Source organism: Lipotes vexillifer, unplaced genomic scaffold (genome assembly GCF_000442215.2).
Source record: "Lipotes vexillifer unplaced genomic scaffold, Lipotes_vexillifer_v1.1 scaffold95, whole genome shotgun sequence".
NCBI classification, from domain to species: domain Eukaryota; kingdom Metazoa; phylum Chordata; class Mammalia; order Artiodactyla; family Lipotidae; genus Lipotes; species Lipotes vexillifer.
This window is the reverse complement of record NW_006791458.1, coordinates 2,022,515-2,040,811: the sequence shown is the minus strand read 5'-3', so window position 1 is coordinate 2,040,811 and position 18,297 is coordinate 2,022,515. Positions and strand designations below refer to the sequence as shown.

General features: G+C 47.2%; 1 protein-coding gene across 1 annotated transcript in view; it reads left to right on the top strand.

Annotated features, from left to right (window-relative positions):
• The first annotated feature begins 8,452 nt into the window (after window positions 1-8,452).
• Window positions 8,453-18,297, top strand: part of ADRA1B (adrenoceptor alpha 1B) — a 74,641-nt gene continuing 64,796 nt past the window's right edge. Inside the window, exon 1 of the mRNA XM_007464412.1 lies at window positions 8,453-9,565. Coding sequence (XP_007464474.1) covers window positions 8,617-9,565 — 949 coding nt within the window. The 5' untranslated portion in view covers window positions 8,453-8,616. The remainder of the gene's footprint in view (window positions 9,566-18,297) is intronic.

Here is an 18,297-nt window from a genome sequence, read left to right as displayed (position 1 = left end):
CCAAATTCGTCCGTCTGGCGTCCAGTAAACAGTAGAGAAACGCTGGGCATTTCCTGTCCCAGCATCCCTCAGGACACAGTAGAGATGGGCAAAGAAAACTGTCTCTTTCTCATATTCCTCCTTCCTTTGCCATGCCCCGGGGCCTGAAGTGATGTCACACACGTTTCCCAAGCATGCCCACCTGCATCCCAGGGTCCTACCCTGTCACCCCTGCCAGAGAAGGCAGAAATCACTCTATGACATCATTCCTTGCCTTGGTCCCCAGGGGCCCAGTCTGTCCTCTCCAAAGCTGGGCTCTAACACTTTGTCCAGATACAATTTTTAGATGCCCCCAAGGAAAAAGGTTCCCACCACTCCCTTTAGACCTTTCTGAACTTGGTGGCCACCACAAGTAACTGGTTCAAAGAACCCAAAAGAGGAAGAAGAAGATTGGAGAAACATGAGACCTATGTCATGTATTTATGTGTTTCCTTATTTAACTCACATCACTGTTCAGTGTCAGGCACAATTCTCTACGTCCTCAGACACACATTCCCGTTATTCATCTTAGACTGTGAACTCTGGGAGGACAAGAAAGGCCAGCGTCCATTTACTTTATTCAGTGCAAGTTCTGCTCCATGATGAATGGTAAAACACTGGATTAGTTCTGTTGCCCAAGAGTGGAAGAGGTTACACCAAGATAGAGTTAGCAGGAGAGAGGCTCCGCAAACAAAAATGAGAATAACAGGGTGGAGATCAATTGATCAAGGGGCCCTGCCAAGAACTTGGCACTGAAGAAGCCCTTATAAGGAATTCAGAAAAAGTGTGGAGTAAAGCAAAATTTCCACAGCTTTCAGTAGATTCTTAATAAGATCTAGGACCCAAAAAGTTAAAGAACCACTGGGAAGGGATATCACTTTTTCTTTTGAAATTTGGAGGGGAGGGGAATAAGATTAATACATATAAAATTACAGAGAACATCAGTATAATAATAGTGCTGCTCTTGGCTGAGTGTTGTTTATGAGCCAGGTCCCAGCCTAAACATTATAGACTACAGTTCCTTTATTTCTTGCAACCACCTATGTTGTTGTAGATTATCTCAAGAAATAGAAAGGATTATCTCCAGGTCTCAGATGAAAAAATGGAGGCTGAAGGAGTTATGTAGCTTGCCCAAGGTCACACATCTGGTCAGCCAAAGCTAGGATTCAAACTCAGACTCCATGCCAGGCTGCAGAAATTGATAACAGCAGTGGCAAAAAAAAAAAGAGCCATGGGGGGCGGAGTCAAATCTCCAGGCTATGGACCCTGGTTCTGCCTTAGGTAAATCCCTTCCCCTTTCTGGGCCTTTGTGTGCCTACATGTAAAATAAGAGAGTTAGACTAGATAAACAAACATTTGATGCAACAATGTTTATAGAACATGCAACAAACATATTCTGTAAAGGTTCAGAGAACAAATATTTTAGGCTTTATAAGACTGTCTGTTGCAGCTCCACAACTCTGCCAGGGTACCGTGAAAGTACCCGTAGACAATACCCAAGCGAATGGGAGTGGCTGTGTTCCAATAAAACTTTACAAAAACAGGCACAAGGCTGGATTTGTTCCATGGGATTATAGCTTGCTGACCCTGGACCAGATGATCTGTAGGGTCCTTCTGAGTCTGACATTTCAGAAGTCTGGGTCCTGATTGTAGCAGTGGAGCCCAGAAGGGCCAGTGCCTTGAAAAGTCAGCTGTACGGAGCCTATTGCCATAACTTTTGTTTTGTTATGTTTTGCTTTAACCTTTGATGGTTTCAACAAGTGCGTTTAGAAAGTAAATCCTGGCAGTGGCAATACAAAGGCAGCTTGAAAGAGCTTTAGCCCCAGCAAAATCTTCATCGGTAACATGGACAACTACCTCTGTCTTGTGAAGAGCCTGGTACAAACACAGCTGCGTGGCCACCTTCAAACCATATTGCAACCCAAAGGCCATTTCTTGAGAAATTTGGGGCCCACGACAGATTTCTGGACAAAGTGATGGGCAAAGCCCATGGATAGTAAAGGGACAGCCAGAGTCTTTCAAGAAAACGGCATACGCTCCCCTTTGCCCTCAACTCTGCAGCACTGCGTGTTGGTGTTGGTGACCTGTTTACCTTGTCCCACAGGAGAAGCTGCTAGGTAGGGCATAAGGAAGCAGGGACCCATTCTTGGTTCCAGACTCAGTAGGCTTTTCACACTCCACGCTTTGGTGCCCTCACACCCCAGCCCCCAATTCAGGGCTCCCAGGCTCTCCCCGAACATGTGATGTGATAGCCCCTGGATGACTTGGCAACTAATCTTCACAAGTTTACTGCACATGGTTGCTCCAAGCTCTCTCTCACTTACCGAGACATGCAGTGCATCTAGAATTTCTGGGCTGGGGGAATCCTTGATCACCAAAGATTGACAAATTGTAATTACCAGAGAGAAAAGCAAGTTTGCCCAGAGGGAGCTGAAATCCCTCCCTCCTGGGAGCTTCTGACCTGCTGCCTTTAGAGGAAATGCCTCTAGTGCAGCCAGTGTCCTCTGCTCAGAAGAAAGGGTACTTCTCCTCTTTCCCATCTGGGCTGCAGCAGGGGCAAAAATCCTCCTTCAGGTCCCCAGAGACCCTAGTGTACCTCATGAAGCAGAGGCCTCATACCTCCAATTCTTTTTCCATTTTTAGTCTCATTTACTGGGTACTTTGTATTCCAGCTGTGCCACCTGCCAGCCCTGTGGCCTTGGGCAGCCACTCTGAGACTCAGTTTGCTCATCTATACAATGTCAGTAGTAATAGCATCCACCTCATAATATTATTAACAGTATTAAGTCAGAAAATGTACATAAGGCATTTGGAGCACAATGCTTGCATTGTGGTAAGCACTTAATAACTCACATTATTAAATGCTGATATTTTCACTATTACTCTGTGCTAGGCACTTTACACACATTATCACATGTAATCCTCACCTCAGCACTCTGAGGTACGCACTGTTATGATCTTCATTTCACAGATGAGGAAACCACAGCTCAGAGTGGTTAAGTGACTTGCCCAAGGACACACAGCTAATAAATTAGTGGACGTGGGACATAAACCCAGGTCTCTTCGATGCCAGTGTTCAGACTCTTAGTCACTTTACTATCCTGCCCAAGGTCACATTAGCAGCTATTAAATAAGGGAAGCAGGATTAGACTCCAAGTTGGCTCTCAAATCTTCAGCAGACTGAGTGCTGGCCTGGGAGGCAAGAAAGCCTGACCCAAGGAGCTCATCTGCAGAACCTTCTCACTCAGACAGCTCTGCCGTGCTGTCCCTTCCCTGACCTCTGCCTCGCTCGGGAACCTGATCACATTCTGTCTTCTACTGTAATTTCAGGGCTAACATTGAACCTTCTGCTGCCTTTTTCTTTTTTTTTTTTTTCCTTAATCTCAGTCTGGTGCAGAGAGAAGGATGCAGGCTTTGGAGCCAGACAATAATGCTTTGAATACCAACGCTGCTTACTCATTGAATGGGCTTGGCCATGTCACAGAACCTCTCTGAACCTCAGTTTCCTCATATGTAAAATGGGGATAATTCCTACCTTGCATTGTTGTAAAGATTTAAGTAAGTGCACATAGAGTACCTAAAACAGTGCCTGCCACATAGTAGGTACTCTCTGAAGGGCACTTTACCAACATCATCATCTCCCATGGCACCTAGCTCAGTGCTAGGTTATTGTTGGCTTGATTTAATTCACCTTTGATTCGCCCGCAGCACCTAGCATGGTCCCTTACACAGAGTAGATGCTCCTGTATATGGCTGGTTGAATTGAAAACTGGAGAGAGCGAGAGAGCAAAAGTGCATGATCACAGATGACAGGTCTCCCACAGGTCCTCTAAACAGATCTCTGAATCTCCCACAGCCTTGGTCTCCCCACAGGTCAAACTCAGTGGCAGCTTCTCCTAGAGGGCTCAGAGAAATGGGAGTTTGCAACATCAGAGGTTTCTAATGTAATCAGATGGGTAATGAAAAGGTTCTTCCCTGAGCCTCAAGTGAGTCAGAGCTCTGTGCTTGGCTTTGCCCCAGGGAGTACCAAGAAAATGAAATATCATCTGTATCCTCATGACACCTAAACAAATGGTCATTTCTCTGGGTCAAATATCAGCCAGAGGGGTTAAAAGGCATCTCCAGTGAAGGGAGGAAAGGAGCAGCAGGGAAAGGACCGTGAGCAAGGTGCTTAGTGGGGTCCTGGTACATGGCTTCTGTTAAGGCTAACACCTGTTTGCCTTATGATGGGATGTTTGTTTTGCTTTCGTGAAAGACGCTGCTAAATGACAATGTGTCTGAAATCCACAAGCGTTTTGAACCCCTCCATCTGTCTCAATAATCCCTTCCACATCCTGACACCTGAATCAAGACATAAGTTCTCATTTAGGTAACAAACTGTCCTCTTTTGTAACAAATATAAACCACATCTGTATCTCAGACTTGCTCTTTTTCTTCCTGGCCTTTTGCCACTATAGGAAAATGTCAGATAGGCTAAGTTTTCACATTGCAGCTGGTTACCATGATTATGTAGACACAGCCTCTACAAATTCAATGGTGTGTTGCTGGCTGTTCAAGAGCTGGTGAAATTAATGCCCAGGGAAGTGGGAAATGGGCCACCACAATCAAAATGTGGACTCCAAACTTGCTCTTCATTCTGCCCCACTCTTGCCCTCCTACATCCCTGTCTTTGTGATAATCACCATCTTTCTGCCAACCTGCTGGCGTTCTGTTCCTCCTCCCACTTCCCCTTGGGAGTAAAGCAGTTCAAGAGAAGCACCATCATCCTAGACTTAAAGATATATGAGGATGGTGGGAGCTGAGTGTATGAGACCCCACTCCCACCACCGCTGTGGACAGTGCACTGGAGAAGGGGCAGCATGGCTGCCTTCAGAGGCCTCTTTATCCAACAAAGGAAACTGACCACCTGGAACTAGAAGACCTCAAAAGATCATCTGGCCCAGGCCCTATCTCCAGACAGATCAGTACATGAACCACCCAGGACCAAGGACAATCTCTCCTCTTCATAAGAACCCCTGGCAGAGGCCTGCCCAAGTCGTCCCTGTCTCATAGTCTGCTGTATAAGTCATGAGTAGCTGCTGTGTGTGTGGCTTCTGTCTGGGGCAGAGGAAGGTGCACCGCTCTGTGGGGCAGGGAAATGGAGTTTGAGAACCAGCTCTGCACCTGACTAGCTGTGGGAGTTTACCAATTTTCTCTGCCTCCTCGACCACCTCCAAAATGGGAAGATGGGCAAGCAAGAGTTCTGCTAGCTCTTGAAGAGCTAAATCACTATAAACCAGTGAATCTCTTATTTTAAAATCTTCATATACAACTTAAGCCAGTTTAATTGAAATAGAAAAAGTCTGTTTTCAGGGCTATCTCTATCACAGATTCCTTAATCTCAGGGAACTCCTTGAAATTGTGTATTTTGTGCATTAGAGGGTCTGTAAATTTTGATGGGAGAGATTAAATCCCTAGATAGGTGTATGATATCCTACCACCTCCAAATATACATATATATATATATACATATATATATATATATGAGGTTAGGGACCCACCTTTAGGATGGAGAGCTTAAATGTAAATCACCCTGAATGGCTTCCTGGTTCCCCACCTCTGAATACCAGGCTACAGTGATTATCAAGGGCAGGAAGTAGGAAGCCCTAGATGCAGGATTCTGGACGAGAGTAAAGAAGGCATCAGGCTTTACTTTTTTTTTTTTTTTGCTGTGTAGCATGTGGGATCTTAGTTCCTAGACCAGGGATTGAACCCACGCCCCTGCACTGGGATCACGGAGTCTTAACCACTGGATTGCCAGGGAAGTCCCCAGGCTTTACTTTTCAGTCTCCAGCTCTCACTACCCATTGCTCTGCCACATGTCTACTAGCCATACAACCTCAGGAATATTCGAACTGTCTCTGAACCATGGTTTTCTCAACTGTCAATGGAGAATGGTATGCTTCTGTTAAAGGTTGTTGTGAAGAATAAAAGAAAATGAGTAAATGCTTGGCTATCAGTGGAAACTCAATAAATATGAGTTCCCTCCCAGCACTAGTAGCTCAGGTCCCAAAACTGACTACTTGGAAGACAGCTCCATCTATAACAATCAATCCACCCTACCTCAAATGTAAATTGGCACAGTCACTATGGAAAACAGTAAGGAGGTTCCTCAAAAAATTAAAAATAGGACTACCATATGATCTAGCAATCCCACCTCTGGGTATATATCCAAAGCAAATGAAAAAAGGATTTCCTTTGCACTCCCATGTTCTCTGCAGCATTATTCACAAGAGCTAAGACATGGAAACAAATGTCCATCAGCTGATGGATGGATAAAGAAGATGTGGCATACACACACACACACACACACACACACATATACACACAATGGAGTATTATTCAGCCAAGACAAAGAAAGAAATCCCACCATTTGCAGCAACGTAGATAAGACTTGAGGGCATTATGCTAAGTGAAATAAGTCAGACAGAGAAAGACAAATACTACATGATATCACTTCTATGTGAATCTAAAAGAAAAAAAAAAATCCTCATAGAAACAGAGTTAGTTAAGTGGTGGTTACCAGTGGTTGGGTGGGGAGGGGCTGGAGTGGGGAAATGTTGGTCAAATGGTGAAAACTTCCAGTTATAAGATGAATAAGTTCTGGGGATCTAATGTGCAGCATGGTGATCGTAGTTAATAATACTATATCATATACTTGAAAGTTGCTAAGAGAGTAGATCTTAAATGTTCTCACCACAAAAAAAGAAATGGTAATTACGTGACATGTTGGCAGTATTAGCTAACACTATGATGTTAATCATTTTGCAATATATAAATGTCTCAAATCAACTTACATAATGTTATATGCCAATTAGAGCTCAATAAAGCTGGGGGTGAGAATTCACCCCCTTCCTTGCTTCTGGGGGAAAAGTGTGACATAACAGCTAAGTGCTCAACTTTGGATAGACCCGCAGTTGGGTTCAACTCCCAGATTCACTCCTTGATGGCCATGTGGATTTACACATAGTTAAATTTCACTGCACCTTGGTGTCCCATCCACTAAATGAAAATGATTATGAGAATAGTCCTTCTTTCCTAGGGTTGTGAGAAAATGCGACAAGTGGATAAATGTTAACTAACATAAGGCTCTCCCTCGGCATCCTTGGCCATACCCTCTTTCCTAAGTACCATTCACCCACCTTGGGAAGTGTGTCCCTATAGCTGAATGTCCAACATGGAAATCAGGCAGAAAGGGGAAAAGAATTCAACAAATAATCTGGATTCCCCAAGTCCCCTCCCCATTTGCCTGGAGGTCTCTTACCCCATTCCTACCCCCAGATAGCCCACAGTTTGTTCCTCATTTCTTTCAGGTCTTGGCTCAAACATCACTTCAGGAAAATCCCGAGCACCCATATAAAATTCCAAATGCGCCCCACAGCATTCCATTTCCCCAATCTTGCTTTATTTTCTCTGCTACGCCTGTCAGCATAGGGCGCACCTCAGAATTTGCCTACTTATTTGTTTGTCTCCTCCCACTAGAATGGAAGCTCCCCAAGGACAGGGGTCTTTGTTCTACTTGGTTCAATTACCCACAGCGCCTAGAACAGAACCCAGGGCAGACAAGGGGTTCCCAGTTAACAATCTGTTAAAAGAATGAGTGATTGAATGAATGAATGACAAGAAGCTTCCGAGTTTTCTTATGAGACCAGAGAGGTTTCGCAGGGAGGGAAGGATGGGGGTTGGTCTCAGATCTGACTCAAGTCCCTCTCATTTGACTAACTTTGGAATTCTTCCTCTTTTAGGTGCCACGCAAGTTGCAGAGCCCCCTATATCTGAGTGCTGACTCCAGACGCCCCTCACTAAAGGCAAGCACCCCCAGCCCACTTTTGAAACTGCGGAGTGAATAGGAGGAAAAAGAATCCCAGTGAGCCACCTACGGAGCAGAGTGCTGACATCAGTACAGGTCGCTTTTCCTAACAGAAACCAAGTTTCGCGGCACATGGGACTGCCTCAGACTGCCTATGTGCGCGTCCCCTCCCCCTACTGGCCTGCCCTCGGGGAGACGGGGGCGCGGTCCGCCTCCGGGCTGAGCAGGGTGGCGGCGTCGGGGCTGCGGGCGCCTTCGCTGGACCCGCATTGCCCCCTAGTGCCGCGCGGAGTCAGGGCGCCGGGCTCCCCCGCCTGATGTCACCGCCGTGCAGTCAGCCCAGAGGCGGCTCATTGAAAGCAGACCCTCCTCGGCGCTAGCTGGGCGGAGGCGCCGCTGTCCGCAGACCCGCCGCGGGCCGGGCAGAGCCGGGCGCCCCCTGCCCCGCCGCCCGCTCCTCCCCGCCGCTCCCCGCGAGCCCGGCCCGGCGCGCCTGACGTGGACCATTAAACTTGGAGCTGCCGCCTCGTCCCCTCTCTCCTGCTCCTCGCTCTGACAGGCGAGCGAGCGGCTCGGTGCAGGCAGGAGACGTGCTGCCGGGCTGGGCTGCCGGGGGAGATGACTTCTCGCCAGAAGGGCGCCTTTGGGAAGAAGACCACGGGGGAAGCAAAGTTTCAGGGCAGCTGAGGAGCCTTCGCCAGCCCTTCCCAGCCCTGTCACCCCTCTGGCTATGGAGGGCGGACTCTAAAATGAATCCCGATCTGGACACCGGCCACAACACAGCAGCACCTGCCCACTGGGGAGAGTTGAAAAATGCCAACTTCACTGGCCCCAACCAGACCTCGAGCAACTCCACACCGCCCCAGCTGGACATCACCAGGGCCATCTCCGTGGGCCTGGTGCTGGGCGCCTTCATCCTCTTTGCCATCGTGGGCAACATCCTAGTCATCTTGTCTGTGGCCTGCAACCGCCACCTGAGGACACCCACCAACTACTTCATCGTCAACCTGGCCATTGCTGACCTGCTGCTAAGCTTCACTGTGCTGCCCTTCTCCGCGGCCCTGGAGGTGCTCGGCTATTGGGTGCTGGGCCGTATCTTCTGTGACATCTGGGCCGCCGTGGATGTCCTGTGCTGCACAGCCTCCATTTTGAGCCTGTGCGCCATCTCCATCGACCGCTACATCGGGGTGCGCTACTCTCTCCAGTACCCGTCACTGGTCACCAGGAGGAAGGCCATCTTGGCGCTCCTCAGTGTCTGGGTGTTGTCCACGGTCATCTCCATTGGGCCTCTTCTTGGGTGGAAGGAGCCGGCGCCCAATGATGACAAGGAGTGTGGGGTCACTGAAGAACCCTTCTATGCTCTCTTCTCCTCCCTGGGCTCCTTCTACATCCCTCTGGCGGTCATTCTGGTCATGTACTGCCGGGTCTACATCGTTGCCAAGAGGACCACCAAGAACCTGGAGGCTGGAGTCATGAAGGAGATGTCCAACTCCAAGGAGCTGACCTTGAGGATTCACTCCAAGAACTTTCACGAGGACACCCTCAGCAGTACCAAGGCCAAGGGCCACAACCCCAGGAGTTCCATAGCTGTCAAACTTTTTAAGTTCTCCCGGGAAAAGAAAGCAGCCAAGACCTTGGGCATTGTAGTCGGTATGTTCATCTTGTGTTGGCTACCCTTCTTCATCGCTCTACCACTTGGTAAGTTGGGAACTGGCGGAGGGGAACGGGGCATTTTCAGATCTTGGGTTTACTGATGAGCTTACTCTAAAGTTTTTTGTGGGTTTTAGTTTTTTGTGCAGTCTGCGTGTGTTTGGAGGTTGGGGAATATTGTTTGTTCTGCAAAGGCTTTGCAGATTGGGTAGGTGGCTAAGAACCGACTCAGGTGTTAGTGGAACGCGCTAAGGTACGAGTCACTTGAAATAGAACCTCAGGAGGCAAATCAGGTATGTGCAAGGACTCATTCAACAGCCTTGGTTTAATAATTAAAAAGGACACTGGACTTGAACATCACACCAGCGTTATTTCAGTAGTAATCATGTGCCGGCTAAGGCGGCGTCACTAATGCAGCATACAAAATAGTTTGTAGTTACCACAGACACGGCATTTGGGAAGCAGGGAGGCAGCTCGTACACAGAAAGGCAGTTTTCGTTCAGCATTTCCAGGGCTCCTGCAGAGATCCACACTCCTCAAGAGCTTTGCAGAGGCTGCCTTCTCCCTCTCCTCCTTTCACCACTTGCTATCACCTCCACGCACTCCCTCCATTACGAGTTAATAAGAGCATTTTACAGCCTCACAGCCCCAACCAGCCTTTATCTAAAGCTTGAGATTTGAAAGAGAAGGAAGACGGCCAGAGGGTCACACATTCTCAGTTTTCACCCCAAAATATCCCTAACTCTGGGGATTTATGGAATGTCCAGGATTAAATTATAGTTGCCCCTCACCTTCAGCTACCAGGCACCAAGTCGTGCTAGTATGAAGCTGAGCCCTTTCTCTCCTATGAAAATGTGCCCATCTTCTTTTGTTTGGGAGTCCTACTAAGTGAGTTGTTCAAAAGGCTACCTGACTTCCTCTAAGGATGAAGCCAAGGTCTGGGTAGGAGGTAAACCTAGAGGAGGGTGCTGTGACATGCTGTCCACACGGCTCAGGAAACACTTGTCCCTTCTCTGAGGCAGTGATCTGCTTTGATTTCTTTTTCTATCCCTGGGGGACACTCCAGAAAATGAATGGAGGGAGGTAATTATGACAGAGTCATGTGCTGTGATATCAGAAGAGACAACAGCTGCTACATGCCATGGACCACTAACGCCTACAGTCACACCAGGGGCTCAGTTGGAACTGAACAAAAACAAATCCCCGAAGTAACAAAAATCCTAAAGACATACTTTCTCTTTCCAAGAGAAAGAGCCAAATAGAAAGAGGGTAAACTGATGTCGGGAGTTTCCATTTTAAAATGATAAAGAACTGTTTAACCTACTCTCCATATTGTCATTTCTAAGGCTAGCTTTCGAGCTAATGCCTTTCAGAAATAGTTTCAGCGTGTTAAGTGGAGAGGGTTTGAAGCTCTACCCCAAGTAGTGATCACATCCGGCTGCCCAGCTTTCTTTTCTTTCCCAAGGTCTCAGGGTCCTTTTGCAGGCTTGTCCAGTTAAAGTGGATGACAGTTCACACTCCATTGGACCATACAAAGATCGTGGTTGCACATGGAGTGATTTGGCCAATAATTAGCCATGTGACCTTGGGCAAATGATGACGTCTCTGTGAGCCTCAGTTTCTTCATCTGCAAAATAGGGCTAATTACTGTTTGCTCCATGGGGTTTGCACTAGTGCATGGAAAGGACTTAATACAGTGTCTGGTACACAGCAAATACTCAATGAAAGTTAGCTCTTAGTACTACAAACCAAACCCCAATACCCCCTGCAGCTAAAACTGTGTTTTCTTCTCCGTTCAGTTGCCAATACCTGTTATTAAAGGCTCAGAAGGGAACTAGATCTTTTTCCTTTCTTCCTTCTTCCCCCTCCCCCGCCCCATCCTCAGCTGGCAGAGGCTGTGACCAGAGCATCCTCAGGAAAGACAAAGCCCCAGCAGGATGCAGGAGTGGATCAAAGGTGCAGGCTTTCACTTTAGGTGGCAGGGGAAACAACTGAAGAGGCTGCCAGCATGTTGAAATGGAAAGAGTACTGCTCTGAGGGTCAGGAGCAATAGAGTTATGTATGTGAGCTTTGCCATCAATTAGCTCTGTGAGCTTAGGTGTGTTGCTTTACCAGCTGGGCTTCAGGTCTCACTTCCAGGGAACAAGAGGGCTGGACTAGACCAAGGGCTCTCAAACTTCAGTAAGGATCAGAATCATTTGTGGAACTAGATAAAAATTCAGCTTCTAAGACCTAACGCATAGAGAATCCAAGCCAGTAAATCAGAGAAGTCCCAGGAATCACGTTTAACCAGCCCACCAGGTGATTCTGAAGAGGTGATCTGCAGACCACGCTTTGAGAAGCACCGGCCAGGGGATCTCTCAGCTCCTTTCAGGCTCCAGGCTCCTGGACACCCAGGTTTTTAAACGCTGCAAAGGTTAGCACTTCACCACCCACGCAGTGGTGCAGGACGATGTGGCTTCTCTCTGGGTCCCGCTCTTCACACCCACCCTCAGTTTCTTCTCACTTATACTATTTCAGTTTCCCCCTTCTTTCTGTCCATGCCTTTCTGAGACCTTATGTTCCTAACATCTCAGGTCCTTGGCTTCCATGCCACAGAAAGTGAGATGTTCTTGCCACCCTGATGTTATCAGAGCTTGTTTCTCTTCTCCTTGAAGACTTCCTGACCACCCGTTATCTCCCGGAGCTCTCCCAGTGTGCTGTCCCTGAGCTGAGTCCATCCACATGCTTCTCCCCTGGAAACGCAACCCTTGGCGGGTAAGGAGTGTGGTAAGGAGTGTGAATTCGGGATGGACTTCGAAAGTTACTCAAGAGTTTCAAACAGAGAAGGTGCTTAATTAACATGTTCTCAGTAATTTATCAATAGAAAGAGCATCTGAGCAAAATGAGATGTGGGCTTCTACTTCATCTGAGTTCAAATAACACCCAAATAAAAGTAGCATGGGGCTTCCCTGGTGGCGCAGTGGTTGAGAGTCCGCCTGCCGATGCAGGGGACACGGGTTCGTGCCCCGGTCCGGGAAGATCCCACGTGCCATGGAGCAGCTGGGCCCAAGAGCCATGGCCGCTGAGCCTGCGCGTCTGGAGCCTGTGCTCTGCAACGGGAGAGGCCACAACAGTGAGAGGCCCGCGTACAGCAAAAAAAAAAAAAAAGTAGCATGATGTAGAACAATAACTCCTTTGGAATCTGATGCAGGTTCCAAATTCTAAATTTTCCATGAAAGGCTTTTCACTCAGAAGGGGAGAAAGCAAATCTGGGGGAGGACAGTGGTTGGCAAACAGAGAAGCCCAGGTAGGAGTAAACTTCCAGTTGGCGATAAGACTTCCAGGTGCCTGGATGGCACAGGATTTCTATCACTGTGTTTGTCTTTTCCGTGGAAGAGGAGGGTTGGGATTCCTCCTGGGAAGGAAGGAAAATAGCCTTGCCCCCTACAGGGTCCTGGTCAGGGGCCCCATTTGTTTTCCTTCCTTCCTTGTTTTTATTTTTGGGAGCGAGGTTGGGCTGCCTGTGGAGCCCTCCCCACCTGTAACACCCTCCCTATCTCCTCCCCACCCTTTTTCCCTGTGGCCTCAGACCAAGTTGGGCCAGGGACCAGCTCTCACTTACTCAGGAGCAGGGATGGAGCCACCAAACAAGGACCTCTTTATTCAGCGCCTGGAATCAGGCCATGGAGGGACAGGAAATAATTGGAATATAATATAGTAGCATTTCTACTTGATGGGCGATGTGCATGGTGTCCAAGGAATCTTCAGCTGCCTAGCATTACAATGAGGGCCAACTCCCACCCGCCTGGTCAGGGTTCAAGAAGCGGCTGGGCTATTGAGGGATATGCGTTGCACTGGGGTGCAGGGGGTTGTGTAGTAGATGGGGGTGCGGGTGGGTAGCAGGAAGCGCTGGGCAGCCAACTGGTAGCTGGGCTTGGTGTGTTGTTTCGAAAACACTGGAACCTTGCCTCGCTCCAAATCCTTCTTCCGTCTTTTAAAATGCTGAAAGGCATCAGGAAGCCATTATTGAACTAACTGCTTTCCCCTCCAAATAAATGGTCAGCTTCAAAGAAACAGTTGTAATCTCTATAGTACTGGAACCAAATCGGAATCCCTCTCTCCATTGATTTGTTTCTCCAGTCCTCTCATTCAGATTAGGGCTGATGAATTTCCAGCTCCCACAAGAGCATAAGGGAGGGTGGGGGTCTCAGAGATGACTCAGGACAGAGCTACCCCCACAGACACACACACTAATCCTCCAGTTCTGAGGTTTCAAAACACAGGGATTTGAGCTGCTCACAGGGAAATCAATTGGTTTGAGTGAGGGAAAATTTTACACACAGGGACTCCTTCCTAGAAGAGGGAGATCTTACTGCAGGAAAATACATTCAGTCATTTATAAAATCATTAATGAAGACTTCCTAAAGCACCTACTATGTGTTAGGCATTGTACTAATCACTGGGTTGTTGAACCAAAGCAAACATGGCCCCTGTGTGCAGGAGGCTCACAGCCTAGTGCGATCCTATTATCATGGAGCACATACTATGTACCAGACATTCTGCTAGGCCCTCTACAGACATTATCTCACTAATCCTCACAGCTACCCTGACAGGGGAAAGTAATAGCTCCCTCTCGACAGTTAAATATACTGAAGCTCAGAGAGGTTAGACTTCTTGCCCAAGGTCACACAGCAAGTAAATGGTAGAGACAAGAATTGAATCCGTGTCTGTCAGAACAGGCACTTACCTGGTCCAGTGCACAAAGATGTCTGACCTTTTTGCGTTCTGGTCCCAGCCTGCTCTCATAGCAAATGTTCTCCAGGAACCCCAGAGCCACCTTGTCAAAAGCTGATTATTCTACTTCTGTTACAAAGCCCTGTCTTTCTTCCATTCCCCACTCACCCCTGAAAAAAATTCACTCATAAACTATCAGGGAAGGTCATCCGCATTCTAGCTCAGGGCTCGGCTTTCTCTATACGTCCTGCACTGTGTATGACATGGGTGTCTCAACACTGGGCATTTAGTCACCCCAACCAGGAATAAAATGTGGGATCTTGCCCTTCATATAGGGACTTGCTTCCACATCTTTAATCATTCATTCATTCATTCATTCACTGAATAAGTATGTATTTATTGGAAGCCTACTAGGTCCAGGCGTTGTGCTGGAGATTGTGGAGCAAAGCAGCTGTGTTTCACGTTCTCATAGAATTTAGTTCTAGTGAGGAACACAGGTAATTTGAAAAATACACACATGCAAATAAACATAAATGCAAATCGTGGAAAAAGATTTGAAGAAAAGGGGTATGCTGCTATTAGAAGTATACAACAGGGATCGGTATATCACAGGGATCCCTGAGTGGCATTTAGGCAGAACCCTGAACAGTTTGGAGGAGTTAATTCAGTGAAAGGGGCAGGTAGAAGAAGGGAGCTCCAGGCAGAAGGAAGGGCACACCTGAAAGTCCTGAGGGAGGAGCTGGTAGGGAACTACCAGAGCCCCGAGAACAGAGGGGAGACAGGTGCAAGTCGAGGCTGGAGGTGCAGGCACAGTTTGGGCCATGCAAGGGCTTTTGTGCCACATTAATGATTTTAGATTTTATGATAAATTGCCATGGCCAGTACCGAAGGGTTTGAAGCCGACAAGAGATACAATCTGATTATGTGTTTAAAAGATGACCCAGGCAGCTACATGGAGCACAGAGCAGAGATGGGGCAGTTAGGAGGCTGTAATCCCAGTGAGCGCTGGTGGTAATTTAGACCACACTGGTAGCAGTGGAGGTGGAGAGAAGTAGACAGATTCAGGGACTTGGGGATGGGTTGATTATGATACAGGAGAATAAGAGATGTATCTGGAATAGCCCTGAGGTTACTGGGTGAAACACAACCGAGAGGATTCCTCCCAGGATCTCCTCAGACCCCATTCATCAGGGCTCACAAGATACCATGCTAGGAATGATATGCCAGACACTCTTATGAGGTGAGTGGACAAAATGTCCCAACCCAAAAACCAGGAGCCATGACCATCAGCAAACCCAGATGCTCATTAGAAACATCTGGCAGGGGTTGCTTTCAAAAGCACAGTTCCTTGAGCGCCACCACAGACCTTTGTATCAGAATCTTTCATGATGGGGCCATGAATCTCAATTTTTAACCAGTTCTCACAGGCAATTATGCCACCAGCATAGCACTAGTCCTCCCCATGCCTGGGAACCTGGAATGAACACCCCTTGGAGAACCAGAGTTTGGTTAAACTTCCCCCAGTGCAGCCAGAAACATCCCCAGTCCTGACCAGTCCCTCGGGCCAGTCCATACAAAGGAAGGCAGAGGATTGTTAGGAGGGAAGGTGAACTCTTCAAACTGGAGCCTCCCTGGAGAAAGGGAGGAGATTGAGCCCTGTGGAAGCAGGTCTTCAATGTAGCAGGTAACACTGCTCAACACTAAATGTTCTGTATAGCTTGTAATCCTCACAGCCCCTCTGCAGAGCAAGGATCATCACCCTGTGTCTAGAGTTCAGAGAGGTTCGGTAAATTGCCTAAGGTCACACAGCTAGTAAATGATAGAATCTATTAGACTCCATATTTGGCCCTCAATAAACATATGTTATATTATTATTGTTGTTACTACAGTGCTTCCACACATTTGTCTGAGGTCTGGTGCCCATGGGTGATAAAATTTTTACTGGCTCATGACAAAATGAAAGAAGAGTTAGGAAAATTCTGTGTTTTTCCAAATGTACTCAATATAAATGACTGCTCTTTTATTCTAAAGACTATGTCCTGTCTATTTTGGGAAACTGAAATAACATTTCTTTAATGGAATGATGGTAATAAGTGATAGTGATAGTCATTGTGTGTGTGTGTGTGTGTGTGTGTGTGTGTGTGTGTGTGCAGTATTCTTGGCAAAAGAAAAAGTTGGTAACCCTATGTCTGTCCACACCAAAAATTTTTTTTGAAATTTTACTGTGAGTCTCCTAAAGTCTTAGAATCATGGGAGACGCCATGATAGTTAGGCACGATAAATATTTGTGGGAGAAAGCAGAAAGAAACGGGGAGGGTGATTTATCCTCTCATTGATGGATAAACAAATTAGCCTCAGCTTTGCCATAAGAGTCAAAGGCTTAGGGCGGGCTGCAGGGGGGCGGCGACGGGGAAGGATGATGTGTGTGGAGTCATGCTTGTCAGGTATGATAGGATGGGGGCCATTTGTGGAAGCACCCAGTCCTTCTGGGGTGTAACAGACCACAGAAATGCCAGTGGCCGTGTGTGTAGCTGCAGTGCCATCACAGATGGGCCTATTAAGATCTCTAATGCAGGAGATGCCTTTACCTGAGTATGCGTGGCTCATAAAAATAACCGATGGCCACCGGGCCACAATGGGAAATTGCTTTCTCCCACATCTGCAGGATGTTTCCGCAGTCACTGAGCTCCCTAACCATATCTGATAACAGTAATACTAATAGCTCCATTTATTAGGTCTTGCCATGTGCCTGGCTTACACCAGGCTAAGGGTGCTTTCTATGCAGGCTCTCATTCACCCCTCTCCAGAGGCTTACCAGATGGACACTATTGTTGTCTCCACTTTACAGATGAGGAAACTGAAGTTCAGAGAGATTGGGTGATTTGCCTCAGGCCACCCAGCTGATCAGTGACAGAACCTGGATTCACATCTAGGCAATCAGATAAAGCTAAAGGGTTCATTACTGGGGGTATACTGGGTGTGGGGCTCTGAGCCCTGATTTATGGAAGCCCAAAGAGGCCCTAGGCAAAATAGAGTCTATTCTGAGGAGATGGAAAGGAAGGGCAAGTGCTGCCTGTTATTCAGCAACCAAAAGGCACCATATCCTGGTGAGAACATAAAGAATATAAAAATAATTGGGTCTTTCCCCTAGCAAGCTAAGTCAAAATTTCTCTTTCTTTTATTATGGGTGCTTTAGATTTTTTTCAGCTTCACAACATATTACGGGTAGTGCCATATACCTTTAAGGCTTTTATCAAATTTGGGCTTTGGGGTTAAACACATAAAATTTACAACACTTTTTCACAGCCTAACTTCTGGCTGAATACATTTCAAAACTTGATTCACCTCTTCACCACATACGTGTGATCTCAGCACCATAGGAGTCTCTCCTACCTTGGATCAGCCTCTGGTCCTACCTCTTGATGTCACAAAGGCTGGCATCGTGGACAAGAGAGTATTTCTAGAAGCTGTTTTTCCGCTTTGCAGTAACCCTGACTAGTGATAACCTAGCTATACAGAAAGAAAATGCACATATATGTATATAAGAATATACATATATGCACACCATGTATGTATATTGAAGAGAACCCAAATGAAATGTATCTTTAACTCTTAGCTAGTTCCCGAAAATGCCCACAGCCCCTATACTAACACCCACATGAAGGGAAATATGATAGAGGGAAGTTGGAGTGGAATTAGATAGTGGTCCTAACCAGTTGCAAGTAATAGACCTTACTCATGAAACCTTTGCAAAATAATACTACCCAGAGGAGACATGCTGGGATCCCACCCAGGGCTTTGGAGGGTCCCATGAAGAGAGGAGCCCTGAGGTTAAGGAAGTGACCATGGTCCACCCCAAACACTGCAGGGGTGGCTCTCTCTAGCAGCCTCGTGACTGATGGACTTAGGTGTGAACTTCTTGTAAGCAGTGACCGCGTCTTTCCTCTTTGCCTAACACGGGTGCTAGGAGCGCACGTTAACTCAAATTGCTTGCTGTTTCCCCAAATACACCTTACGTTTTCCTTACCCTATGTGTTTTTTCATACTCTTCCCTGTGGCAGGAA